This window comes from Capra hircus, chromosome 3, assembly GCF_001704415.2.
Source record: "Capra hircus breed San Clemente chromosome 3, ASM170441v1, whole genome shotgun sequence".
NCBI lineage: Eukaryota > Metazoa > Chordata > Mammalia > Artiodactyla > Bovidae > Capra > Capra hircus.
Window position 1 is genome coordinate 101290641 of NC_030810.1, and position 27907 is coordinate 101318547.

At 40.8% G+C, this 27907-nt stretch overlaps 1 protein-coding gene across 1 annotated transcript in view; it reads right to left on the bottom strand.

Moving 5' to 3' along the window:
• THEM4 (thioesterase superfamily member 4) overlaps positions 1 to 27907 on the bottom strand; it is a 49004-nt gene that overhangs the window by 15536 nt on the left and 5561 nt on the right. Inside the window, exons 2-4 of the mRNA XM_005677585.3 lie at positions 20075 to 20261; positions 9572 to 9728; positions 8441 to 8551 (exon numbers count right to left, since the gene is read on the bottom strand). Of these exons, the coding sequence (XP_005677642.1) occupies positions 8441 to 8551; positions 9572 to 9728; positions 20075 to 20261 (455 nt within the window). The remainder of the gene's footprint in view (positions 1 to 8440; positions 8552 to 9571; positions 9729 to 20074; positions 20262 to 27907) is intronic.

The following is a 27907-nucleotide window of genomic DNA, read 5'->3' on the forward strand; positions in this document are numbered from 1 at the left end:
CCCATTTGGCACCTTGCTTTAGTTTTGTTTTCCAGTTTGTGTTTTAGTTTTGTTCTTAATTGGTAGATATAATTTTTGGTTTCCTTTATTCACTGGGTCAATTTGTTAGTTTTATTTTCACCAGATGGTCAATACCGAAATCAGATTGCAGACAAAGATGGAGAAGCTCTATACAGCCAGCAAAAACTAGACTGGGAACTGACTGTGGCTCAGATTATGAACTCCTTATTGCCAAATTCAGACTTAAACTGAAGAAAGTAGGGAAGACCACTAGACCATTCAGGTATGACCTGAATCAAATCCCTTAATGATTATACAGTGGAAGTGACAGATTCAAGGGATTAGATCTAATAGAGTGTCTGATGAACTATGGATGGAGGTTTGTGACATTGTACAGGAGACAGGGATCAAGACCATTCCCAAGAAAAAGAAATGCAAAAAAGCAAAATGGCTGCCTGAGGAGGCCTTACAAATAGCTGTGAAAAGAAGAGAAGGGAAAAGCAAAGGAGAAAAGGAAAGATATTCCCATTTAAGTGCAGAGTTCCATAGAATAGCAAGGAGAGACAAGAAAGTCTTCCTCAGTGATCAGTGCAAAGAAATAGAGGAAAACAATAGAATGGGAAAGACTAGAGATCTCTTCAAGAAAATTAGAGATACCAAAGTAACACTTCATGCAAAGATGGGCTCAATAAAGGACAGAAATGGTATGGATCTAACAGAAGCAGAAGATATCAAAAGAGGTGGTAAGAATACAGACCCAGATAACCATGACAGTGTGATCACTCAACTAGGGCCAGACATCCTGGAATGAGATGTCAAGATGCATTAGGAAGCATCACTACGAACAAAGCTAGTGGAGGTGATGGAATTCCAGTTGAGCTATTTCAAATCCTGAAAGATGATGCTGTGAAAGTGCTGCATTCAATATGCCAGCAAATTTGGAAAACTCAGCAGTGGCCACAGGACTAGAAAAGGTCAGTGTTTATTCCAATCCCAAAGAAAGGCAATGCCAAAGAATGCTCAAACTACCACACAATTGCACTTCTCTCACATGCTAGTAAAGTAATGCTCAAAATTCTCCAAGCCAGGCTTCAACAGTACGTGACCCTGAACTTCCAGATGTTCAAGCTAGATTTCAAAAAGGCAGAGGAACCAGAGATCAAACTGCCAACATCCGTTGGAATATCAAAAAAGCAACAGAGTTCCAGAAAAACATCTATTTCTGCTTTATTGACTATGCCAAAGCCTTTGACTGTGTGGATCACCATAAACTATGGAAAATTCTGAAAGAGATGAGAATACCAGACCACCTGACCTGCCTCTTGAGAAATCTGTATGCAGGTCAGGAAGCAACAGTTAGAATTGGACATGGAACTAACTGATTGGTTCCAAATCAGGAAAGGAATATGTCAAGGCTGTATATTGTCACCCTGCTTATTTAACTTATATGCAGAGTACATCATGAGAAACGCTGGACTGGAAGAAACACAAGCTGGAATCAAGATTGCCGGGAGAAATATCAATAACCTTAGATATGCAGATGACACCACCCTTAGGGCAGAAAGTGAAGAGGAACTCAAAAGCCTCTTGGATGAAAGTGAAGGAGGAGAGTGAAAAATTTGACTTAAAGCTCAACATTCAGAAAACGAAGATCATGGCATCCAGTCCCATCACTCCATGGGAAATAGATGGGGAAACAGTGGAAACAGTGTCAGACTTAATTTTGGGGGGGCTCCAAAATCACTGAAGATGGTGACTGCAGCCATGAAATTAAGAGATGTTTACTCCTTGGAAGAAAAGTTATGACCAACCTAGACAGCATATTAAAAAGCAGAGACATTACTTTGCCAACAAAGGTCTGTCTTGTCAAGCCTATGGTTTTTCCTGTGGTCATGTATGGATGTGAGAGCTGGACTATAAAGAAAGCTGAGTGCTGAAGAATTGATGCTTTTGAACTGTGGTGTTGGAGAAGACTCTTGAGAGTCCCTTGGACTGCAAGGAGATCAAACCAGGCAATCTTAAAGGAAATCAGTCCTGAATATTCATTGGAAGGACTGATGTTGAAGCTAAAAGTCCAATACTTTGGCCATGTGATGAGAAGAGCTGACTCATTTGAAAAGACCCTGATACTGGGAAGATTGAAGGCAGGAGGCGAAGAGGACGACAGAGGATGAGATGGTTGGATGGCATCACCGACTCAATGGACATGAGTTTGAGTAAACTCTGCGAGTTGGTGATGGACAGTGAGGCCTGGCGTGCTGCAGTCCATGGGGTCACAAAGAGCTGGACATGACTGAGTGACTGAACTGAACTTAACTGCAAGGGGAAAAGAACAGTAGGAAAAGGAAACAAAGGAATAAATGTAGAAAAATAGTAATAGGTTAAAAAAAATTGAAATTAAAAAAAAAGAAAAGAAAGAAAAAAAAAAAGGAAAACTCCCCAGAACTGCAAAAGCCCAACATAGAGGCAGAGGTTTAAAACAACAATAAAAAATGCGACTGAGGAAAAAAAAAGCTCAGAAGCTTAATTAGATTTCATAATGCCAATAAAATTGACAACTATAAAAGGGAGGAAAAAAAATCCAAAAGAATCTATAGAACGAGTCAAAACATAAGAATAATAAATGTTTTGCTTGAGTCACTGGTGTCAGAGTCCTTTCCACCTTTGGGAGTCACAGTCCACCTCACCTAGGATGCCCTCCAACACTGTGCTGGTCTCGGGACCTGCTGTAGGGGCAGCTCAGATTCTAATTTGGTCCTACACCTGTGTGTTCTTGTCTCCAATGTCCACAGCTATCAGAACTAGTGCGTTTTCTTTTTTGGGAGCTCTCAGTGTCCTTTTATATATTTCATAGACACAGAGTCTGCCTAGTTGATTGTGTAGATTTAATCTGCAGCTTGTACATCTGGTGGGAAGGTTTTGGGTCTTCTTCTGTAGCCACACTGCCTCTGGGTTTCAACTGTGGTTTTATTTCCACCTCTACATGTGGGTCGTCCACTGGGGTTTGCTCCTGAGGCTGCCCTGCAGGACTTGGGTTTGCCCCTGTGAGGGCCAGGTGTGAAGATGGTGCAGCTGCTTGGGTCACAGGGGTTCTGGCAGCACCGGATACTCAGGGGAGTTGGCAGCTAGGGCAGCAGGAAATACAGTGCTCTAGAAGGGTATGGCAACCAGTATTGGCCAATACACTCCAGTAATCTTGGTTGGAGAACCCCCCTGACAGAGAAGCCTGGCAGGCCACAGTCCACAGGGGTGCAAAGAGTTGGACAGGACCGAAGCAACCCTGTGCGCATAGATGCAAGACTTTTTTGGTCTGTGGCAGCTCTGCCCCGTAAGAGTTGAGCATGAAGGTGGCGTAGCTGCTTGGCTTGCGGGGACCCTGGCAGCACCAAGTGTACAGGGACATGAACTGCCTCCACCATAGGAGTTATGGCACTCTCAGAGTTTTTTTCGAGTCTCTTGTAGCTGGCGATCAGAAGGCCTCCTTGGCCAGTCTTTCTCTGTAGCTCCATCCATTCAGGCACTTAGAGTGCTTGCTCCCTTGCATGGGGCCCTTCTCTGTTGTTCGGTGCGTCAGGCACATAGAGGGCCTCCTTGGCTGGGGTCCTACTCTGTAGTTTGGCACATCAGTCACTTAAAGGAGCACCCAGGGTGGGGTCCTACTCTGTAGTTCAGTGTGTCAGGTGTTTGATGGGCCAGCCTCTCTATTGTTCAGCTGCCAATGCTGGCGTATGGGGAGAGAGAGGCGACAGTGATGGCTCCACCTGCCACGTGTGACTCAGCAGTATCGCCTGGCTTCCATGGCTGCCCGGCTTTCCTCCACAGGTATTTCCCACCACAGTCTCCTTCCTCACCTCCCCTTGGTCTCTCCACAGTCAACAGCAGCCCTCGCCCTGGGATTGCTCCACAACCCCTCAACTCCAGCTCCCAGCCTCTGTGCTTTCCAGGGGACCTGCATCCCTGTCTGGGGTATGTATGGCAGCGGCAAGGACTGTCTGATTCTCATTCCATTTAGGCTGCTACAAAGCAGCTGTCTTACTCTCAGCCTTAAATGTTTCTCCTCTGACTCAGACAATTGCCCAAGTGTGGGTATCGGACACCTGCCTCAGTTCCGCCACCCGCTGAGGGCAGGTCCAGTCCTACTAACATTCCTATTTTTCCCCCTAGTTCCTTTATTCTACCAAGTTTTGCATGGTTCTATAGTACTCCCATCTGCTCTCAGCTGGTGTTCTGCATGCACTTCTGTGTCTGAAGGTATATTCTGATGTATCCATGAGACAGATGTTCTTCACATCCACCTGCTTCTCTGCCATCTTGTTCTCTCCTCAATGACATTTTTCGTAGAAAAAGAAAAATCCACCTAAAGTTTACGTGAATCTCAAGGGACTCCAAAGAGCCAAAACAATCTTGAAAAAGAAGGAAAAAGTTGGAAATCTCACACTTCTTGATTTCAAAACACATTATCAGTTCAGTTCAGTCGCTCAGTAGTGTCTGACTCTTTGAGGACCCCATGAATCGCAGCACGCCAGGCCTCCCTGTCCATCACCAACTCCCGGAGTTCACTCAGACCCACGTCCATCGAGTCAGTGATGCCATCCAGCCATCTCATCCTCTGTCATCCCCTTCTCCTCCTGCCCCCAATCCTTCCCAGCATCAGAGTCTTTTCCAGTGAATCAACTGTTCGCATGAGGTGGCCAAAGTATTGGAGTTTCAGCTTTACCATCATTCCTTCCAAAGAAATCCCAGGGCTGATCTCCTTCAGAATGGACTGGCTGGACCTCCTTGCAGTCCAACGGACTCTCAAGAGTCTTCTCCAACATCACAGTTCAAAAGTATAAATTCTTCGGTGCTCAGCCTTCTTCACAGTCCAACTCTCACATCCATACATGACCACTGGAAAAACCATAGCCTTGACTAGACGGACCTTAGTTGGCAAAGTAATGTCTCTGCCTTTGAATATACTATCTAGGTTGGTCATAACTTTTCTTCCAAGGAGTAAGCGTCTCTTAATTTCATGGCTGCAGTCAGCATCTGCAGGGATTTTGGAGCCCCCCAAAATAAAAGTCTGACACTGTTTCCACTGTTTCCCCATCTATTTCCCATGGAGTGATGGGACTGGATGCCATGATCTTCGTTTTCTGAATGTTGAGCTTTAAGCCAACTTTTTCACTCTCCTCTTTCACTTTCATCAAGAGGCTTTTTAGCTCCTCTTCACTTTCTGCCATAACCATGGTGTCATCTGCATATCTGAGGTTATTGCTATTTCTCCCAGCAATCTTGATTCCAGCTTGTGTTTCTTCCAGTCCAGCGTTTCTCATGATGTACTCTGCATATAAGTTAAATAAGCAGGGTGACAATATACAGCCTTGATGTACTCCTTTTCCTATATGAAACCAGTCTGTTGTTTCATGTCCAGTTCTAACTGTTGCTTCCTGACCTGCATACAGATTTCTCAACAGGCAGGTCAGGTGGTCTGATATTCCCACCTCTTTCAGAATTTTCCTCAGTTTATTGTGATCCACACAGTCAAAGGCTTTGGCATAGTCAGTCAATAAGGCAGAAATAGATGTTTTTCTGGAACTCTCTTGCTTTTTCGATGATCCAGCAGATGTTGGCAATTTGATCTCTGGTTCCTCTGCCTTTTCTAAAACCAGCTTGAACATCAGGGAGTTCACGGTTCATGTATTGCTGAAGCCTGGCTTGGAGAATTTTGAGCCTTGCTTTACTAGCATGTGAGATGAGTGCAATTGTGCGGTAGTTTGAGCTACAATAATCAAGATAGTGTGGTACTGGCTAAAGACAGACTATATAGATCAATGGAATAGCACAGAAAGCCTAAAAATAAACCCTCACATATACGGTCAAATGATTTTCTACAAGTGACCAAAAGAACTCAATGTGGAAAGCACAGTCTCTTAAGAAAATAGTGCTGGGAAAACTGGATATCCACGAGCAGAAGAATGAAGCTGGACTCTTACCTTAAACCACATATAAAAAAAATAATGTGAAAAGGACTGAAGACCTATATGAAAGACCTAAAACTATAAAACTCCTAAAAGAAAACATTGGAGAAAAGCTTCATGATGTTGGTTCAGCAATGATTTCTTGGATATGACACCAAAGACAGAGACAACAAAATTGAAAAAAAAGGGGAATACATCTGCATGTGTGCTAAGTCACTTCAGTTTTGTCCAACTCTTTGCAACCCTACGGACCGCAGCCTGCCAGCCTCCTCTGTCCATGGGATTCTCTAGGCGTGGATACTGGAGTGAGTTACCATGCCCTCCTCCAGGGGTCCTTCCCAATCCAGGAATCGAACCCAAGTCTTTTATGTCTCCTGCATTGGTAGACAGGTTCTTTACCTTAGTGCCACCTGGGAAATGCAAGGTTAAGTGTAGATGAAATAATAAGATTTGTAATCACTGAGATAATTTGATAATTAGAAGAAACTAATTTGATGTTTAGTTAAATCCAATTATGTTTTTAATTAGTGCTTTAGTATTTAAAATAATTTATATTGTATTATTTATGTGTGGATTTATTAACATGTCTATAGTTGTGGACTTTCAGGTGGTCCAGTGGTTAAGAATCTACCTGCCAATGCAAAGGACATGGGTTTGATACCTGGTCTGGGGAGATTCCACATGCTGCCAGGGCAGCTAAGCTCATAAGCCACAACTTACTGAAGCCTGTGTGTCCCAGAGCCCATGCTCTGCAACAAGAGAAGCCACTGCAATGAGAGGCCAGCATATTGCAACTAAAGAGCGTAGCCCCCGCTGCTTGCCGCAACAAGAGAAAGCCCTCGTTCAGCAACCAAGACAAAAAATAAATAAAATTTTTAAAAATGTCTGTAGTTGTGTTAGTTGATGACACTGAGTTTAACTGGGGTGACAGTGACAGCAGTTAAGGAACCACTTTCCCAATCTCCTTTAATGCTAATGAGATTAAATGGGTGTGTTCCGCAGTACTTATAGGAAGTCTCTTTGAAAGAGAGAAGACAGTTCTATCCTTATTACTCAATCCTGTGCAGGACATGTGATGACAGCTCTTATTGCCACTCTGAACTGTGAAAAGATGAGCCGGGAAGAGCCTGCATCTCTGGAGCTGCCATACTAGATTTCTTTCACATAAGTTTCTATCTTGTTTAAGTTATTTTTATTTTGAAGTTACTATTATTGGCAGTTGGGGAGGAGGAAGTTAAAGCAGCTGGCCTCCAGTTTTTTGGTGTGTGTGTGTGTGTGTGTGTGTGTGTGTGTGTGTGTGTGTGTGTGTGTGTGTGTTGCGGGAAGCAAAGAGAAACACTCCCAGGAGGCAAGTGACTCTGACTAATTTTTTCCCCTGGGCCTGCAGGTAATTAGACCAGGAGTTGGCAAAGTATGTCTCATTGGCCAGCTACCTGTTTTAAAAATAAAATTTTATTGGAACACAGGTATACCCATTTATTTATGTATTGTCTGTGGTTGCTTTTGTGCTATGCTGGCAGAGTTGAGTAGCCGCCGAGACTGTATGGCCCATAAAGCATAAAAGATTTGTAGAAAAAGTTATGCTGACCCCTGAAATAAACAAATGATACATGCTAGGGGGAAGAGTCTTTTTCTATAGAATGCCCTGAGTAGGACATACCTGGGTAAGTATTACTTAAAGTAAATAAACCCATAATCTATGAGGCATGGCTCCCTGATGACTGCCACAGAAGCCATCCAACTCTCTGTGATATAATATGGAGATGTTTTGTTACCTATATGCTTCCTACTGTGTGAAATAATAACCCTCAGAACCTTGTTTGGAGCTCATCTCTACTAACCTCTGTTTTTAAACTCTGTTCTGCCCCATTGGTCTCCTTCTCTATGCTTATGCCAATATCCATAATATTTGATTAACTGTAGAGGTATAGCTGCATAATTGAAGAATTAAGATCATGCTGAGCTTTGTTTTTGATGGATACCAAACTTTTCTTGCTGCCCTTTTATTTCTTTGTGTAATGTTATATAAAACTTATGTTTTGTTATGTAGTGGTATTTCGTGCTTCACTCTGATTCCTTCCAATCCTTTTTTCGCTTTGCTTTTTGGATACTTTTCTGAGAGCCTGCTCTGCTCAAAGACTGTGAGCAAGAAGTACTTGGGAATTTATGGTCCCAGGGTAGTTCTTTTCTTATGATGAATGTGTGAGAGAATATGAAGACTCCAGCTCCCTTGCCTGAGGTAGGGACAATCCCGGGGTACACATTTCACTCTGGAATTCTTTGCATGTTCAGGATGAAGCTACCATTTGCAGGACTGAGAGCCTAACCTTGGGTGACTTCCTTGCCTGTCCTTCTCCCTTGCCCTAGCTAGTTTCCTCTAGGAGTACTTTCTTTCTTGCATAGAAATCCTTTTCTCAGGGTCTGCTGCTGGGGAATCCAACTTCTGACACCTAAGAAGTAAAGAATACCCATGAATTTACCTTTTAAAATTGATGTTGAGATTTGCAGTCATGATAGCTCCTCCTGATACAGCTGCACACGAACCAAGAGCAACATCTATCATTGTTGCTATGGCACCTCCATGAAGGAATCTAGGTACAACAGGAGGAAACGAGAAAGGTATTCAGAAGTTCTGAGAACAGCCCTTTCAGAGACAAAAATTATCCAAGCATCCAATATAATTTATTTCTGAAAGTTCCACTTATTTAATAGTTCATGTTCAAGGTACTAAATATCAAATTATGTTCATGTTCTTCACACCTTTGTTTTGTTCATAGCATAATACTGTAGTATTTGTAACAAAGCTAGAACCTAATAATAATCAGGTCACAAGTAAGCAAAAAGCTAAAATGCAATTTAGGAAATTTATGTTTTTATCAAACTAACTATATATATCATTGTTTAAAAATTTAGGAAATGCAGACAAACAGAAGAAAAAGAAACTAAAGATTATAAGGCCATCTGCTGCTGTTGCTAGGTCAGAGAAGGGAACTCTCCTATACTGTTGGGGGGAATGCAAGTTGGTACAGCCACTGAGGAGAACAGTATGGAGGATCCTTAGAAAACTAAAAATAGAGTTACCATATGATCCAGCAATCCCACTCCTGGGCATATATTTAGATGAAAGTGTGCTAAGTCACTCAGTCGTGTCTGACTCTTTGTGACACCATGGACTGTAGCCCACCAGGCTCCTCTATCCCTGGGATTCTCCAGACAAGAATACTAGAGTGGGTTGCCATGCCCTCCTCCAGGGGATCTTCCTGACCCAGGGATCAAGCCCATATCACTTGCATTGCAGGTGGATTCTTTACTGCTGAGCCACCTTCAGGGAAGCCTATAAGGCCATCTAATGACAAACCATTATTAACATGTTAATGATACTCCCTAAAATTATATGCTTGCACTATGTCCTATGCTTTTGTCATTCAATAATTTACATCTCTCTCTCTCTCTCTCTCTCTCTCTCTCTATATATATATATATATATCCATGTCAGTAAATATATGCATATGTCTATATTACCACTTGAATGCCTTTATTGTAGTCCATTGATACAAGGTGATACTGTAAGATACTCTCTTAGATCCACATTTCTAGGCTATCATTCTTACCCAGGTATTCCTTGCAGATAAGGACCTCCTTGAAACAAGCAAACTGTCCTTTTCTCATCATTATTATTGAATATCACATATTCAAAGCCCAGGCCGTCCTCAAAGCCTCTGGTGAAGAGCTGGGCCTGTGATAATCCTTCTTCCACAAGCTGTGGGTCTGCAGGGCAACCAGATGGATGCACACATGAGAAACAGGTATGAGAAAAACACCATGTCAGAGGCAAATATCTGTTCCCTGCGAGAATCACCGGTCAGCGGATGATTGATTAAAATGCCAGCCAGGTGCAAAATCGAAGGGGATGGGAGAGTTCCAAAGAAACAGAATACAGGATATTTGCTCCTGTGGAATTGGTCTAAGTGGGGACACAGTAAAAAATAAATGAAATCAAAACAAGGTACTAACACATGGCAATCAGGAAATACAGTACATAAATGTGAAGGGAATATGGAATAATATAATAAAATACAGACAGAAATCCTTCTGCAAATAAGTGCAGTTTAAATGGGATTTAAAGAAAGTGAGGAATGTAATAGTAGAGAAGTTTTCCTTGCAGACATGAGTTTAACCTGAGCAGAAGATAGATATCATACTGAATCAGAAACTGAGCCAGTTCAACCTAATACAATGTGATTATGATGCTTGAGTCTGAAACTCAGGGTCAGAACAATTATGGTTCATGAAATCAAGTTAGTGGGTTGTAAGACTTTAAAAAGAAACTTAAAAAAAAATCCTCATGCTTCACATATATCCTGGATAAGTACTAGTGTACTCATTTAGATATGTTTTCTCAGTTACACAACTGTGCACAAGTTGTGTGTTCTGGGTTGTGAGTCAAAATGTAGGTAACTTCAAAATAAAGACTAAAAACTACTGCTCTGAGGGAAGGGCATATTTTTTCTTTCATATCCATTTTAAGATTTAATTCCCCAAACTCTCAGCTTTCTTTTACAGCTCATCATGATTTGCTATGTAGAATGTTGTTTCCTTTATTGCTGCAAGATTTACATTTACAAACTTGGAAAAGGATATGAGATGAGAAGATCTGGGAGAAGTGGGGAAGACAAGAAAGGATGCCTGTTATTTATGCCTTGAGCATTTGGTGGCAGACACCCTGTCTTTTGGACTCCATGTGCTCAACAACTGGCACATAGGCACACACTATGTTCATTCTAGCAGTTGTTGAGAAATTGAATGATTTGAAGAGCCAAAGAAACTTAAAATTGATAATCAGTCTCATGGCACAGTAGAAAGAGTCTTGTCCTGGGAGTCAGAAAATTTTTTGTGACTTAGCTTTGGCCTAGAATTTGCTCCTTTCTCCATACTTTATCCATACAGCAAGTAGATAAATCTAAATGACCCCTAACGTTTGTTCCAACTCTGACATTCTGGGACTTCAGGATAAGATAAGCATCTGTTTGGTTCGGTTCAGTCGCTCAGTCGTGTCTGACTCTTTGCGACCCCATGAATCGCAGCACGCCAGGCCTCCCTGTCCATCACCAACTCCTGGAGTTCACTCAGACTCACGTCCATCGAGTCAGTGATGCCATCCAGCCATCTCATCCTCTGTCGTCCCCTTCTCCTCCTGCTCCCAATCCCCCCCAGCATCAGAGTCTTTTCTAATGAGTCAACTCTTCGCATAAGATGGCCCAAGTACTCAAGTCTTTCTAATTTTTGACTTAGGATTTCAAAACTTCTGGTCTAGGTTACTAAACATTGAGGTTACCTCATAAAAATGGGGGAAAAAAAAGATGGTGGGAGAGTCTGTTAGAAATGCAGGCTCTTGGGCTCTATTCCTGACCTACTGAAGCTGAACCTACAGTTTAACAAGATTCCCAGCTGCTTCATATTCATGTTAAAATCTGAGAAGAACTGGTCTTTTAATACATGAGATAACACTGAAGGTAGCAGAGGAGTAACATGATAAAAATTTGCATTCAGAATCTCTGCCAGCGGGATGAAAGGAGGCCGATAAGAAAGATGAGTGAGGGGCTTCCCTGGTGGCTCACTGGTAAAAGAATCCACCTGCCAATGCAGGGCACACAGGTGTGATCCCTGCTGGGGAAGATCCCACATGCCAAGGAGCAACTAAGCCCGTGTGCCACCTAAGCCTGTGATCTAGAGCCCACACTCTGCAACTAGTGAACCCTGTGGGCCATGGAGCTCGTGCTCTGCAACAAGAGAAGCCTGCGTACTGCAACAAAGAGTAGCCCCTGCTTGCTGCAACTAGAGAAAAGCCCACACCTCAACTAGAGAAAAGCACACACAGCAACGAAGACCCAGCATAACCAAAACTGAATAAATAAATAAAAATTAAAAAAAGAGAGCATATTAAAAAGAAAAAGAAGGTAGGAAAATTTAATCCAGGAGAGCAGGAGAGTGAGTGAGAAGATCACAGAAACACTATCAAATCACAACCACCAAAATTTTCTGAGTCAAGGGGTGATTTTCTCCAGCTATGTGAGGGCTTGTGCGAGTAAGTGGTGGCAGATGGCTGGATTCATCCAGGGCTGGGGTTATCCCATACAAGTATGCTAAAGAAGTTCAGATAAAAGAGGGCTATGGAGATAGTGAGAAAGTAGAGGACTCGATGAGATGACAGTCTTAATGAGGCCAAATAATTTTTTCTGTAGGGCCTTTGCACAAGTAAGCCGGTAGGAAAAGGGTTGTAGTCAAAAAAAGGATGTCTAAATGTGTGAATTTGGAGGTTGTGCATTTTCTGAAGACGAAAAGGCTCAAGATGTCTATGGGAGTGTGTTGTTGGGGCTGTGCAAAAGAAAGTTTCTGAGGAGGTAAATAAAGCGAGTAGCCATGATGTGGATGCTGGGTTGCCGAGAATGGTGTATGGAACTGGGTAGAGAGGAAGACAGTTAACCAGGCGCTGAAATGCTCAACATATGAGGGAGAGGTTGGATGACAGCTATAAAAAGAGGAAGTTGAGGGTGATAAAGTCAGAAGGTATAAACCTCAAAAGGAATGGGGGTTTTCTAAGAAGCAGAGGAAGTAATGATTTGAAAGCAAGTGTGGGTAGAAGAGAGGACCTCAAACTCCTCCCTAGTCTGAGAGGGTCAAGTTTCAGGCAAGAGAGGGTAGTTAGGTTGGGTGAAAGGATGAGCAGAAACATGTGGGAACTGACCCCCAGAAACCACTGATATTTACGGAGTGGATAGAAGGAGAAAGGGAAAATTGCTCAGAGAAGTTTGTGAAAGCCAACAGACAAAACATTTCAAGGAGAATGAAATTAATAGCTAGATTGAGCACAGTAAGGACTGAAAAATGTCCATCAAATTTGACAATTAGGTTGCTAGTGGCTTAAGTGAAGAAATTGAAGTAGAGCTATTGGCATAGAAGCCAAACTGCACTGGTTAAGTATATTCAATTAACTGTGTGAGGTGTTCAATAGTTAGAATGGAATTAGTACTACAAACTGCTAAATTTCCCCCTCGTTTGTAAAATAGTTAATTTTTATTTCTCTCTATACTGGTAGTTCTATAAAGAAACTTGTAAATTACCATTTTTATTGGTAAAGGTGGTTTTATTTTCATTTCATTCCTTCAGCAAATACTGAAGTACTCAGCAAATGCCATGAGGAAACTGAGGCAAGGAAAGGTAAAGTAACTTGCCCAAGGTAACCCAGCTTTAAATTGTGGAAGCAAAATTTGAACCCACTCACTAAATTTCAACCATTAGATTAGGACGCTATCTTTTGGATGGCCTCTAAAGCCATGTGACTGACTGAGATTACCAACAGAGTATAGTGAAGCAAGGAGTACTAAGGTTGGAGACATGGGGCATCCTAACACCAAGTTTGAGGACAAGGAGGAACTGGCAAAAGAAACTAAAAGGCAAGAGACAGTGAAATAGAAGAATGTGGCGTCTTGAAAGCCACATTCAAGGAGAAAAGAGTCGTCAGCTGTGCCAAAAGCTAAGTGAGGTCACTGGTTAGCAACATGAAGGTCATGGGTGACAGTAGTTCTGATGGAGTGGTGTGAGTGAGAGTCTGCCTGGAGAGGGTTTAAGAGAGACTAGGAAGAAAGAAACTGAGATGTGGCATGTCTGCACGCTGATGAGAAAGATGTAGCAGAGAAGGGATGTCCTTAAGTAGGCCAAAGGGATATAGTGCACACATCGACAGCTTGACCTCTCGTTGGAGTATGGCTACCTCATTCACCACAGGACAAAGCAGAACATCAGGCACAGATACAGGGAAGAAGCAGGGGTTGTTTGGAAATTCTCTTCTGATTGCTTTGATTCTATGAAACAGGAGACAAGAGCAGCTAAGAGTAAGGCTTGAGAAAAAGAAGGTAGGAAAATTTAATCCAGGAGAGCAGGAGAGTGAGGAGACATGGGGAAAATGAAATACGATGGCCAGGCAACATTAAGGGCCCACTTGGGGTCCTGAAACAAACAAACAAACAAGCATCATGGGAAGTCCCTGGCTGCCCAGTGGTTTGGACTCTCTGTTCCCACTGCAGGCGGCATGGGTGCTAATCCTGGTTGGGAAACTAAGATACAGCAAGTTGCACAGCATGGCCAAAAGAAAAAAGAAAACAACCCCAAAACATCACAATCCCCAAACACCTCCCTAAAGATACGTTTACATGATTGAAAGGTAATGAATAAAATGAGAAATATTTGTAAAAAATTCATGAAGTCAGGAGCCCTATCTGTGCACTCAGGCTTGTTTCAGGAATACGCTTTGTAGAGCACAGATCCTCAACAGATAGTTGCTGAATGAACATACAAAGGGTGTTGCAAATAAGAAACCCAAAAGGCTGACTCTAAAAATAAAGAATGTATACATTTTAGGCATATATATATATATATATATATATATATATATATACATACACACACACACACATATACCCAATATGCTACTGGAGATCAGTGGAGAAATAACTCCAGAAAGAATGAACAGATGGAGCCAAAGCAAAAACCACACCCAGTCGTGGATGTGACTGGTGATGGAGGTAGAGTCCGATGCTGTAAATAGCAATATCTCATAGGAACCTGGAATGTTAGGGTTATGAATCAAGGCAAATTGGAAGTGGTCAAACAGGAGATGGTAAGAGTGAACATCGACATTTTAGGAATCAGCAAACTAAAATGGACTGTAATGGGTGAATTTAACTCAGATGACCATTATATCTACTATTGTGGGCAAGAATCCCTTAGAAGAAATGGACTAACCATCATAGTAAACAAAAGAGTCCAGAATGCAGTACTTGGATGCAATCTCAAAAATGACAGAATGATCTCTGTTCATTTCCACGGCAAACCATTTGATATCACAGTAATCCAAGTCTATGCCCCAAACAGTAATATTGAAGAAGCAGAAGCTGAACAGTTCTATGAAGAGCTACAAGACCTTCTAGAACTAACACCCAAAAAAGATGTCCTTTTCATTATAGGGGACTGGAATGCAAAAGTAGAAAGAAAAGAAACACCTGGAGTAACAGGCAAATTTGGCCTTGGAGTATAGAATGAAGCAGGACAAAGGCTAATAGAGTTTTGCCAAGAGAACACACTGGTCATAGCAAACACCCTCTTCCAACAACACAAGAGAAGACTCTACACATGGACTTCACCAGATGGTCAATACTGAAATCACACTGATTATATTCTTTGCAGCCAAAGATGAAGAAGCTCTATACAGTCAGCAAAAACAAGACCAGGAGCTGACTGTGGCTCAGATTATGAGCTCCTTATTGCCAAATTCAGACTTAAATTGAAGAAAGTAGGGAAAACCACTAGATCATTCAGGTATGACCTAAATGAAATCCCTTACGATTATACAGTGGAAGTGACAAATAGATTCAAGGGACTAGATCTGATAGACAGTGTGCCTGAAGAACTATGGACGGAGGTTCGTGACATTGTACATGAGGCAGTGATCAAGACCATCCCCAAGAAAAAGAAATGCAAAAAGGCAAAATGGTTGTCTGAGGAGGCCTTACAAATAGCTATGAAAAGAAGGGAAGCGAAAGGCAAAGGAGAAAAGGTATACCCTGTTGAAAAGGGTATACCCATTTGAATGCAGAGTTCCAAAGAATAGCAAGGAGAGATAAAAAAGCCTTCCTCTGTGGTCAATGCAAAGAAATAGAGGAAAACAATAGGATGGGAAAGAGTAGAGATCTCTTCAAGAAAATTAGAGATACCAAGGGAACTTTTCATGCAAAGACGAGCACAGTAAAGGAAATAAATGGTATGGACATAACAGAAGCAGAAATATTAAGAAGAGGTGGTAAGAATACACAGAACTACACAAAAAAGATCTTCACAACCCAGATCATCACAATGGTGTGATCACCCAACTAGGGCCAGACATCCTGGAATGAAAGTGAAGTGGGCCTTAGGAAGTATCACTACGAAAAAAGCTAGCGGAGATGATGGAATTCCAGTTGAGCTTTTTGAAATTCTAAAAGATGATGCTGTGAAAGTGCTGTACTCAATTTATGCCAGTAAATTTGGAAGACTCATCAGTGGCCACAGGACTGGAAAAGGTCAGTTTTCATTCCATTCCCAAAGAAAAGCAATGCCAAAGAATGCTCAAACTACTGGACAATTGCACTTATCTCACACGCTAGCAAAGTAATGCTCAAAATTCTCCAAGCCAGGCTTCAGCAGTACATGAACCCTGAACTTCCAGATGTTCAAGCTGGATTTAGAAATGGCAGAGGAACCAGAGATCAAATTGCCAACATCCACTGGATCATGGAAAAAGCAAGAGAGTTCCAGAAAAACATCTATTTCTGCTTTATTGACTATGCCAAAGCCTTTGACTGTGTGGATCACAATAAACAGTGGAAAATTCTGAAAGAGATGGGGATACCAGACCTGACCTGACTCCTGAGAAATCTGTTTGCAGGTCAAGAAGCAACAGTTAGAACTGGACATGGAACAACAGACTGGTTCCAAATAGGAAAAGGAGTACATCAAGGCTGTATATTGTCACGCTGCTTATTTAACTTATATGCAGAGTACGTCATGAGAAACATTGGGCTGGATGAAGCACAAGCTGGAATCAAGATTGCCGAGAGAAATATCAATAACCTCAGATATGCAAATGATACCACACTTATGGCAGAAAGCGAAGAAGAACTAAAGAGTCTCTTAATGAAAGCGAAAGAGGAGAGTGAAAAAGTTGGCTTAAAGCTCAACATTCAGAAAACAAAGATCATGGCATCTGGTCCCATCACTTCATAGCAAATAGATGGAGAAACAATGGGAACAGTGTCAGACTTTATTTTGGGGGGCTCCAAAATCACTGCAGATGGTGACTGCAGCCATGAAATTAAAAGACACTTACTCCTTGGAAGAAAAGTTATGACCAACCTAGACAGCATTATTAAAAAGCAGAGACATTACTTTGCCAACAAAGGTCCATCTAGTCAAGCCTATGGTTTTTCCACTAGTCATGTATGCATATGAGAGATGGACTGTAAAGAAAGCTGAGCGCTGAAGAATTGATGTTTTTGAATTGTGGTGTTGGAGAAGACTCTTGAGCGTCCCTTGGACTGCAAGGAGATCCAACCAGTCCATCCTAAAGGAAATCAGTCCTGAATTGGAAAGACTGATCTTGAAGCTGAAACTCCAGTACTTTGGCCACCTGATGAAAAGAGCTAACTCTTTTGAAATGACCCTGAGGCTCAGAAAGATTGAAGGCAGGAGGAGAAGGAGATGACAGAGGATGAGATGGTTGGATGGCATCACCGACTCAATGGACATGAGTTTGGGTAAACTCTGGTAGTTGGTGATGGACAGGGAGGCCTGGTGTGCTGCAACCCATGAGGTCACAAAGAGTCGGACATGACTGAGCGACTGAACTAAACTGAACTGGACTATACAATCCATGATATTCTCCAGGCCAGAATACTGGAATGTATAGATGTTCCCTTCTCCAAGGAATCTTTCCAACCCAGGGATCAAACCCAGGTCTCCCACATTGGAGGCAGATTCTTTACCAACTGAGCCACCAGGGAAGCTCCCAACTTGTTTTCTATTACAAAACAACTGACATTAACTTTTTGCAAGGAAGAAATATCAATAACCTCAGAAATTTACATATAAAGAAAATCTCCATCTCTGTATCAGAGAGAGATGGAAAACTCTGTATCACAAGAGAATCCTTTCAAGGGAGAAAGCAACAACTTACATCTTTTCCTGGTAATCTCCCCATACTGCCTCCTATCCCCAACCCTTTTCTTTTGTCTTTAGTTGAAATGGTATTTAACCCAGTGGCTTAGACCATCTAGGGGAGTTACTCACTACTTTCCCCTGGCTATCTCCCAGGTATACATGAGGTATATGTGCTAATAAATTTCCTTTTTTTTTTTTAAAAAAAAAAAGCAATGGGTAGAAAAGGTGCCGTACATTGTTCCTCCCAATTCCTATATGAGGAATCTCTTTTGTTGTTATTAAAGTGCATCTACACTGGGATGACCCAGAGAGATGATATGGGGAGGGTGGTGGGAGGGGGGGTTCAGGGTTGGGAACTCATGTACACCTGTGGTGGATTCATGTCAATGTATGGCAAAACCAATACAGTATTGCAATGTAAAAAAATAAAATTTATTTATTTTTTTTTTTGACTTTTTTTAAAAAAAATTTTAAAATCTTTAATTCTTACATGCATTCCCAAACATGAAGGCCCCTCCCACCTCCCTCCCCATAACATCTCTCTGGGTCATCCCCATGCACCAGCCCCAAGCATGCTATATCCTGCGTCAGACATAGACTGGCGATTCGATTCTTACATGATAGTATACATGTTAGAATGCCATTCTCCCAAATCATCCCACCCTCTCCCTCTCCCTCTGAGTCCAAAAGTCCGTTATACACATCTGTGTCTTTTTTGCTGTCTTGCATACAGGGTCGTCATTGCCATCTTTCTAAATTCCGTATATATGTGTTAGTATACTGTATTGGTGTTTTTCTTTCTGGCTTACTAAAATTTAAATTAAAAGAAAATAAAGTGAATTTATTTTTTTCACAGCATGTATTACCATCTGACTTACTTTGTTTTCATTACTTAGTGGTTTGTCTCTCATTACTCCAGAAGGGCAGAGATGTTAGGTGAAAAAAAGAAACAAAAAACCAAGTACAGCATCTTAAGCAGGTTCCCTGGTGTGTGTTTCCTCCCTCCCTTCTTATTTCTCTTCTTCCTACAAGTATGTATAAGGCACTTACTATGTACCGGGTACTATTCTAAGCACTGGAGATATAGTGGGGAATAAAACACACACAAAATCTCTGCCCTTATGAAGCAAACACTCTAGTGGTGAGAGAGAAACCATTAAAACACAAAGCATTGTCTTATGGAGATAAGTACTATGGAAAAAATAAATATATACCCTAAAAATGCATATTATTAAGTGAAAGAAAATAATCTGAAAAGACTACATACTGTATGTGTTTTGGAAGAGGCAAAATCATGGAGAGAGTGAAAAGATCAGTGGTCACCTAGGGTTTGGAGGGAGGAAGGAGAGATGAACAGAAGGAACACAGTGAATTTTTAAGGCAGTGGAACTATTCAGTATGATACATGTCATTATACTTCATAAAGTATACATGTCAAACTTCATAAAGTATTACACAAAGAATGAGCCCTGATATAAACTATGGGCTTAAGTTCATGTTACCAATACAGTCTCATCATCATAACAAATATACTTTACTATCACAAGATATTAATAAATGGGAACCTGGCAGAGGGAAGTAAGGGATATTTGAGAACTCTGCACTTTCCACTTTTTTCACTATAGACCTGAAAGTGAAAGAAAGTGAAAGTGAAGTCGGTCAGTCGTGTCCGACTCTTTGCGACCCCATGGACTGTAGCCTACCAGGCTCCTCCGTCCATGGGATTCTCCATGCAAGAGTACTGGAGTGGGTTGCCATTTCCTTCTCCAGGGGATCTTCCCGACCCACGGATTGAACCCAGGTCTCCCACATTCCAGGCAGATGCTTTAACTGCTGAGCCACCAGGGAAGCCCAATAGACCTGAAACTACTACTAAAAAAAAAAAAAAAAAATCTATTAATTAAAACACACACAGACAGGAAGTGCAATGTGTGTATGTTGGAGGTGGGGTGGTCTGCCTTGGGAGTTTATAGTCTGTGAGATGAGGGGGTGACTTGAGTGTTCTTAGCTTCCTAGGGGGACAGAGCCACATATTGGGATAAATATTAAATTAAGGTTAGTGATGACAGCCTCAAGACAGAAAGGTGATGAGAATGTGGGAGGGTGGAGGCTTTCTGGGGCCCCTTCCTGCTAATGTTGATGATGATGCCATGGTGGGGGTAGTCTTGCTAATGGCAATAGACTTTATGTTCTCCCACAATCTGCAAAATTTGTTGAGATTTCTGGCCTATAAAACTGGAGAATATAGCAACCATATAGCACTTTTCTCCTTCCTTTTTCAAGTAATAACTAGTGCTTCAATCTGTTCTTAGTTTTATAGTTGATATTTAAGTATTCTATTATGGGAGAGTAGTTGTTCCTACCAAGGAAATAGGTCTTGAAGTCTTCATTCTTTTGAGTACATGTATGTTTATATGAAGGCAAACGTTCCCAGGAGCCATCTTCACATTTCTTCATAAACTGGTCAAAAAGGAGTTTTAAGTCCTTGCTCCAGCTGGGGTTGGGGAGAGCCCAGTCCTTATGAACGGCTTTCTCAGTAGAAAACAACCTCTAAAAGGAGAAAAAGGAGAGTAAAGGAAGGTACATCCTATTTCATAACATATTCTATTTTCTAAGACTATCTTATTGCTTTTCCTCTTCCCTAAAGCTTATTATTTTGAAGTGGAAACAAATTTCTAGCATCACCTGGTCCTCCCTCCTTAGGAGAAATGGGAGACTGAGAGGATAAATGATTTGCTCAAAGTCATCTAACTAGCTAGTGGCAGAGTTGGTATTAAGTCCAGGTCTGCAGAGCCCCTTCTTTTTCTCAAACCTTAATGAAGCACAGGTGAGCCAGAAATTGGTGATAAAGAAAGATGAAGGTCAGACAACTTTTCTCTATGTAAAAGGTGCTACCAGTGGGAAACACACAGGAAGCCAGAGCACAGGGGAGAGGTATTCATCTCAGATTGTGTAATCAGGGAGGGGGTCCTTTGACTTGAATCTTCACTAGATTCAATTAGACAAGCAGAAATCAGCCAGATAGAGTATTGTAGGCAAAGGAATATTGTGTGCAAAGGCAAGGAGACATGAAACAGTTTTGAGGGGCCTTACAACAACCATATGAAGTATGTACTAATTATATCCCCATTTTACAGATGATGAAACTAAGGGCTCAGGACTTACCTGGTGTCCAGTGGTTAAGAGTCTACCTTCTAATGCAGGGGACTTGGTTTGATCCATGGTTGGGGAACTAAGAACCTACATGCTGAGGGGCAACTATGATAGTGGACTGCAATGAGAAGCCCTGCAATAGTGCGCTAGAACTAAGAGAAGCCCTATGTGCTGTCAAGACCAGTGCGGTCAACAAATAAGTAAATAAACAAAAGAAACAAGGCCTCAAGGAAGTTTGGCATTGTTTCAGTACAAGGGGAGGAGCAAGGGCCTGACTGTGAGACTGGTTTGAATTGTATCTGCAGTGCACTTGGTGGGATTTTAAACAAGGGAGTGACAAGATCAGATTTGGTCATAATACGAACGATAGTGAGAGTGATTTCAAGATTGGAATGAGAGGGCCTTGTCTGGAAGCTACTGGAGTAACTCAGCTGAAAAATTATGAGTACATGAAGCACAGTTGGTGACTAATTGGATACAGGAGAGTGAGGGAAGGGGAAAAATACCAGAGCTAATCCCAGGTTTCTGAACTATGCAACAAAGTCGGTGAAAGAGCTAAATGTTCTTTCAGAAAGAGAACAGAAAGACAACACAAAGAAAGAGGAGGAGGAGGTTGGAGGAGAAAAGTTCTTGGCATCACAATAACTGCAGCTTCCATGACTATTTCCCTGTAGCATTCAGCACTGCTGACACCACCCTTATGGCAGAAAGTGAAGAGGAGCTAAAAAGCCTCTTGATGAAAGTGAAAGAGGAGAGTGAAAAAGTTGGCTTAAAGCTCAACATTCAGAAAACGAAGATCATGGCATCTGGTCCCATCACTTCATGGGAAATAGATGGGGAAACAGTAGAGACAGTGTCAGACTTTATTTTTTTGGACTCCAAAATCACTGCAGATGGTGATTGCAGCCATGAAATTAAAAGACGCTTACTCCTTGGAAGAAAAGTTATGACCAACCTAGATAATATATTCAAAAGCAGAGACATTACTTTGCCAACTAAGGTCCGTCTAGTCAAGGCTATGGTTTTTCCTGTGGTCATGTATGGATGTGAGAGTTGGACTGTGAAGAAGGCTGAGTGCCAAAGAATTGATGCTTTTGAACTGTGGTGTTGGAGAAGACTCTTGAGAGTCCCGTGGACTGCAAGGAGATCCAACCAGTCCATTCTGAAGGGGACCAACCCTGGAATTTCTTTGGAAGGAATGATGCTAAAGCTGAAGCTCCAGTACTTTGGCCACCTCATGTGAAGAGTTGACTCATTGGAAAAGACTCTGATGCTGGGAGAGATTGGGGGCAGGAGGAGAAGGGGACGACAGAGGATGAGATAGCTGGACGGCATCACGGACTCGATGGACGTGAGTCTGAGTGAACTCCGGGAGTTGGTGATGGACAGGGAGGCCTGGCATGCTGTGATTCATGGGGTCACAAAGAGTCAGACACGACTGAGCGACTGAACTGAACTGAACTGAACTGAACCACACCAGTGCCCACACAGCAGGTGGAAAGGTACAGGGGCCCTGGTGGATGAGGGACAAAGTGTCGCCTAGGGAGCTGAACAAAGCAAATGTCCACAGGCACCATAAAGGAAAATCAGTTATTGTGACTCGTGCAGAAGTCCTAGAACATTAAGATTGCAGAAGCTATCACCTCTGTAGTATTCTACTTCCAGTCACCCTTATCAAGTCATTCAGATTCAAAGTATCTACAACACTCGGGCTACACCCAGTGTACAGGGAGGTACACCTACTGTGATGGAATAACCAGACAAATAGGCTTCTGCTGACCTCAGGGTTGGGTCCTAATCAAATGGTAAGAATTTAGGGAGCCTGTCTTAAGAACTCTACGGAACTAAAAACTTCCTAGCTATGAAAAGTCTTGACTTCTTGAGGGGAAATATGAGTAAGACTGAGACTACTCCACTCCCTTGCCCAATGCTTGTACCTTTGTTTTTTTTTTTTTTTTTCCCTATGGTTTTCAGCTCAAAAATTTTGGTAAGGAAAGAAAAGAAAAACAAACAAAAAGAACTTTAACCCATGTATTATCTCTTCATATTAATATAACTAATGGTAAAATTTTGATATATTTCCTCCAAGTTTTTGTAACTTTTCTTAGTATACTTGTAATCTCAGTAAGAAATATAATTTTTCTTTTACCTCATCACTTAAAATGCTTTGGTGTTGACTTTCTCATGTCCTTAATCTGTTATCACCATTTTCAACAGCAGAAAAATAGTCCTTTAAAATGATATACTATACTTTACTCAACCATTTAAATTGTACATGTAAATTGTTTCCAATGTTTTGCTACTTTAAATGAAAAGGACCATTGGAACATTATGAGTATGGTATTTTCTCTACTTTGGATTATTTCCTTAGAATTTAGTTCCAATTGTGTAGTTTTTAAAGTACATAAATTCTGGAAGTAACATAACAGACACAATTAGTCATAAATTAGTGTGTATTGACCAATACTTTTCAACTGAGAGATAGAATAGCATGTGTAAGCTTTGGAATTGTGAATTTGGGTTTACCTCATCTATAGTTTTCCTTCAAAATAGGAAACTCTAGGTTTGATCAGTTCTAGCATCCTTTTATGGACCAGTGCAATAGAGATAATAGAAGACTTTTAGGAATTAGAATGACTCCCTTGATCCTGGGCTCTCCCACCTGACTTTTTAAAATATTTATTTTTAATTGTAGGATAATTACTTTATAATATTGTGGTTTCTGCCCCAGATCAACATGAATCAGCCATACGTATACATATGTTCCCTCTCTCTTGAACCTCCCTTCTACTTCCCACCCCATCCCATCCCTCTAGGTTGTCACAGAGCATGGATTCAAGCTCCATGAATCTTAGAGCAAATTCTCACTATCTATTTTACATATGATAATGTATATGTTGCAATGTTATTCTCAATTTGTCTCATCCTCTCCTTTCTCTACTGCGTCCACGAGTTTGTTCTTTATGTCTGTGTCTCCTTGGCTGCCCTGCAAATAGATTCATCAGTACCATCTTTCTAGATTCCATCTATATGTGTTATTACATATTTTTCTCTTTCTGACTTACTTCACTCTGTATAATAGGCTCTAGCTTCATCTACCTCATTAGAACTGACTCAAATACATTCCTTTTTATAGCTAAGAAATATTCCATTGTTACATGTACCACAGCTTCTTTATCCATTCATCTGTTGATGGACACCAAGGTTGCTTCCATGTCCTGATATTGTAAATGGTGCTGCAGTGAACATTAGGGTACATGTGTCTTTTTCAGTTATGGTTTTCTTCAGGGTATATGCCTGATTGCTGGGTCATATGGTAGTTTTATTCCTAGTTTTTTTAGGGAACCTCCATACTGTTCTCCATAGTGTCTGTATCAATTCACATTCCATCAACAGTGCAAGAGGGTTCCTTTTCTCTATACCCTCTCTAGCATTTACTGTTTGTAGATTTTTTTTTGATGGCCATTCTGACCAGTGAAAGGTGATATCTCATTGTAATTTAGATTTGCATTTCTTCAATAATGAGCAATGTTGAGTATCTTTTCACATGTTTATTAGCCATTTTTATGTCTTCTTTAGAAAAATATCTCTTCAGGTCTTCTGCCCACTTTTTGATTGGACTGTTTGTTTTTCTGGTATGGAGCTGCAATAGTTGTTTATATATTTTAGAGATTAATCCTTTGTCAGTTGTTTCATTTGCCATTGTTTTCTTCCATTCTGAGGGCTGTCTTTTCACCTTGTTTATAGTTTCCTTCACGGTGCAAAAGCTTTTAAGTAGGTCCCATTTATTTTTGTTTTTATTTCCATTACTCTAGGAGGTGGGTCATAGAGGATCTTGCTGTGATTTGTGTCAGACAGTGTTCTGCCTATGCGTTCCTCTAAGAGTTTTATAGTTTCTAGTCTTCCATATAGGTCTTTAATTCCTTTTGAATTTATTTTTGTGTATGGTGTTAGAAAGTATTTTAATTTCAGTGTTTTACATGTAGCTGTCCAGTTTTCCCGGCACCACTTATTGAAGATATTGTCTTTTCTCAATTGTATATTCTTGCCTCCTTTGTCAAAGATAAGGTGTCTATAGGTGGGTGGATTCATTTCTGGGCTTTCTATCTTGTTCCATCGGTCTATATTTGTTTTTGTTCCAATGCCATACTGTCCTGATGTAGTTTTGTTGTATAGTTTGAAGTCAGGAAGGTTGATTCCTCCAGTTTCATTTTTCAGTCTCAGGATTACTTTGGCTATTCAGGGTCTTTTGTGTTTCCATACAAATTGTAAAATTATTTTTCCTAGTTCTGTGAAAAATATCATTGGTAGTTTGATAGAATTGCATTGAATTTATAGATTGCTTCAGGTAGCATAGTCATTTTCACAATATTGAATCTTCCAATCCAAGAACATGATATATCTCTCCATCTGTTTGTGTCATCTTTGATTTTTTTTCATCACTGTTTGATAGTTTTCTGCATACTGGTCTTTTATCTCTTTAGGTAGATTTTCCTAGATATTTTATTCTTTTAGTTGCAATGGTGAATAGGATTGTTTCCTTAATTTATCTTTCTGATTTTCATTGTTAGTGCATAGGAATGCAAGGGAGTTCTTCTGCGTGTTAATTTTATATCCTGCGATATTACTATATTCATTGGTTAGCTCTAGTAATTTTCTGGTGGCATCCTTATGCCTTTCTATGTATAGTCTCATTTCATCTGCAAATAATAAGAGTTTTACTTCTGTTTTTTCTAACCTGGATTTCTTTTATTTCTTTTTCTTCTCTGATTGAGAAGCAGCCAGGACTTCCCAAACTATGCTGAATAATAGTAGTAAGAGTGGGCACCCTTGTCTGGTTCCTGATTTTAGAGGAAATGTTTTCAGGTTTCACTGTTGAGAATAATGTTTACTCTGGGTTTGTCGTATATGGCCTTTATTATGTTGAATATTTTCCTTCCATGCCTACTTTCTGGAGAATACTTTTTTTATGATAAATGAGTGTTAAATTTTATCAAAAGCTTTCTCATCATCTGTTGAGATGATCATATGGTTTTTATCTTTCAATCTGTTAATATGATGTATCACATTGATTTGTATATACTGAAGAATCCTTGCATCCCTGGAATAAAGCCCACTTGACCATGATGTATGATCTTTTAAATGTGTTGTTCAATTCTGTTTAAAATTTTTGCATCAAAGTTCATCAACGATATTGGCCTGTAATTTTCTTTTTTGGTAGCATCTTTGTCTGACTTTGGTATCAGGGTGATGGTGGCCTCACAGAATGAGTTTAGGAGTTTCTCCTGTCTGATTTTAACTTTGAAGTCTGAGGGGATTCAGCTAAATGTAACAAACTTTTTTTTTTTCCCTTTTAGGGCCACACTGTATGGTATGTGGAATCTTAGTTCCCCAACCAGGGATGGAATCTATGTCCCCTGCAGTGGAAGTGTGGAATCTTAGCCACTGGACTGACAGGAAAGTCCTGCAACAAACTTTTTTGAGCCCTACTATATGCTCTAGTTCTGGGCCAGGTACAGGTAACATAAAGAGAGAAGACTTGGAGCCAGTCCTCGAGTGCTTGTAGCCTTGAGTGTGAAAAATGCTACAACAGAAGTAGATACAGACACAGAAGAAGTGACTTTTAGGGAAAACTTCAAAAAGATGAGAACTGATATAGATGTTTTCTAAAGGATGAAAAGTTCACTAAAGAAACAACAGGCAGGCTGCTCCAAGCAAAGGCAGAGAAATATGAGGAACTGCTAGGATTTCAGCCTTTATGGCTAAAAGGTACAAAGAGAACAGTAGCAAGATGGGGATGGCAAAACAAAAGAGGGGTGACACTATAGTGGCTCTTTGGCTTTAACGAAAGCTTAGATTTCATCTTCTAGGTTAATGTTTCAAAAGGTCAATAAGAAAGACAATTTTAGGTGGCATAACAACAATAACACGTGTATTTTTAAATGAATATTATAAAAGGACATAAATAGTGCATCACACTTTGATTTTGTAAGTGTTATTGCCTAGGATGAAGCTGTTTAAAGGAAAGGAGTCTTTAAAGACTCATGAAAAATACATGCCAACTGAGTGGCAAAGTACTTTTTTTTCCATTATGGAGTGCCTTGGGGAGTTTTAAGCAAAGCAGTAACATGAACTGAGGTTTTAGAAAGCTCCCTCTGATGTAAAGGATAAATTGTAAGGTGAGAAGCAATGGTAAGGAAACCAGTTAAAAGACTGTTGCAGAGATCCAGGGGAAATATGGTCAGAAACTGAACTAGAAAGGAATGAAAAAGATTTAAGAGATATCTAGGATATTGGGATAAAGGGTTGTAGAGACTGATCATGGGGGAAGAGAAAGTAGAAGAGTTTTGGATAATTCCTGACTTGTGGTTTGAAGACTGGAGTGGACAGAGGAAAAGAAAGAGGAGGTTTTTGTTAATGTTTGTGTGAATGTCAGGAGGTGGAAAGTAGGAGTGGAACCATTAATTTTAGTTTGGGGAATGTTGAGTTTGGGACCACAGATGAACACTATGATATTGTGAGAAATAAAAATAATGAAAGTTTCAGTTCTAGGAGATGAGAACTAAGTGATACTTGGAAGTAAAGGCACCTATAAATTCACAGCACAGACTCTGTGCATGAGGGATAAATGTCAGGGATAATCACTACTTTTTGTTGCCCTGAATAGGGGAAAGGTCTTGCTAGATGTTTGATTATGTGTGTTTCAAGTGGGGCATAAGTTACAACTTTTTAATGTATCTCCTTTTAAGATTAAGTTACTGAACCAAAAGAGGCATGATTTGTAAAGCCTGTAAATACTACTGTTACAAAGCCCGTAAATATTGTTACATATTCTCAACATAGACTGCCAGACACCAACATATAATTAAAGAAATGAATCTATCTTTGTTGTGAGATTAGCACAGGACATTTTTCTTTTCCAACGTATAAGATGGTGGTGTGGTTCAGTCACTAAGTTGTGTCTGACTCTATGACCACATGGACTGCAGCATGCCAGGCTCCTCTGTCCTCCACTATCTCTGGAGTTTGCTCAAGTTCATGTC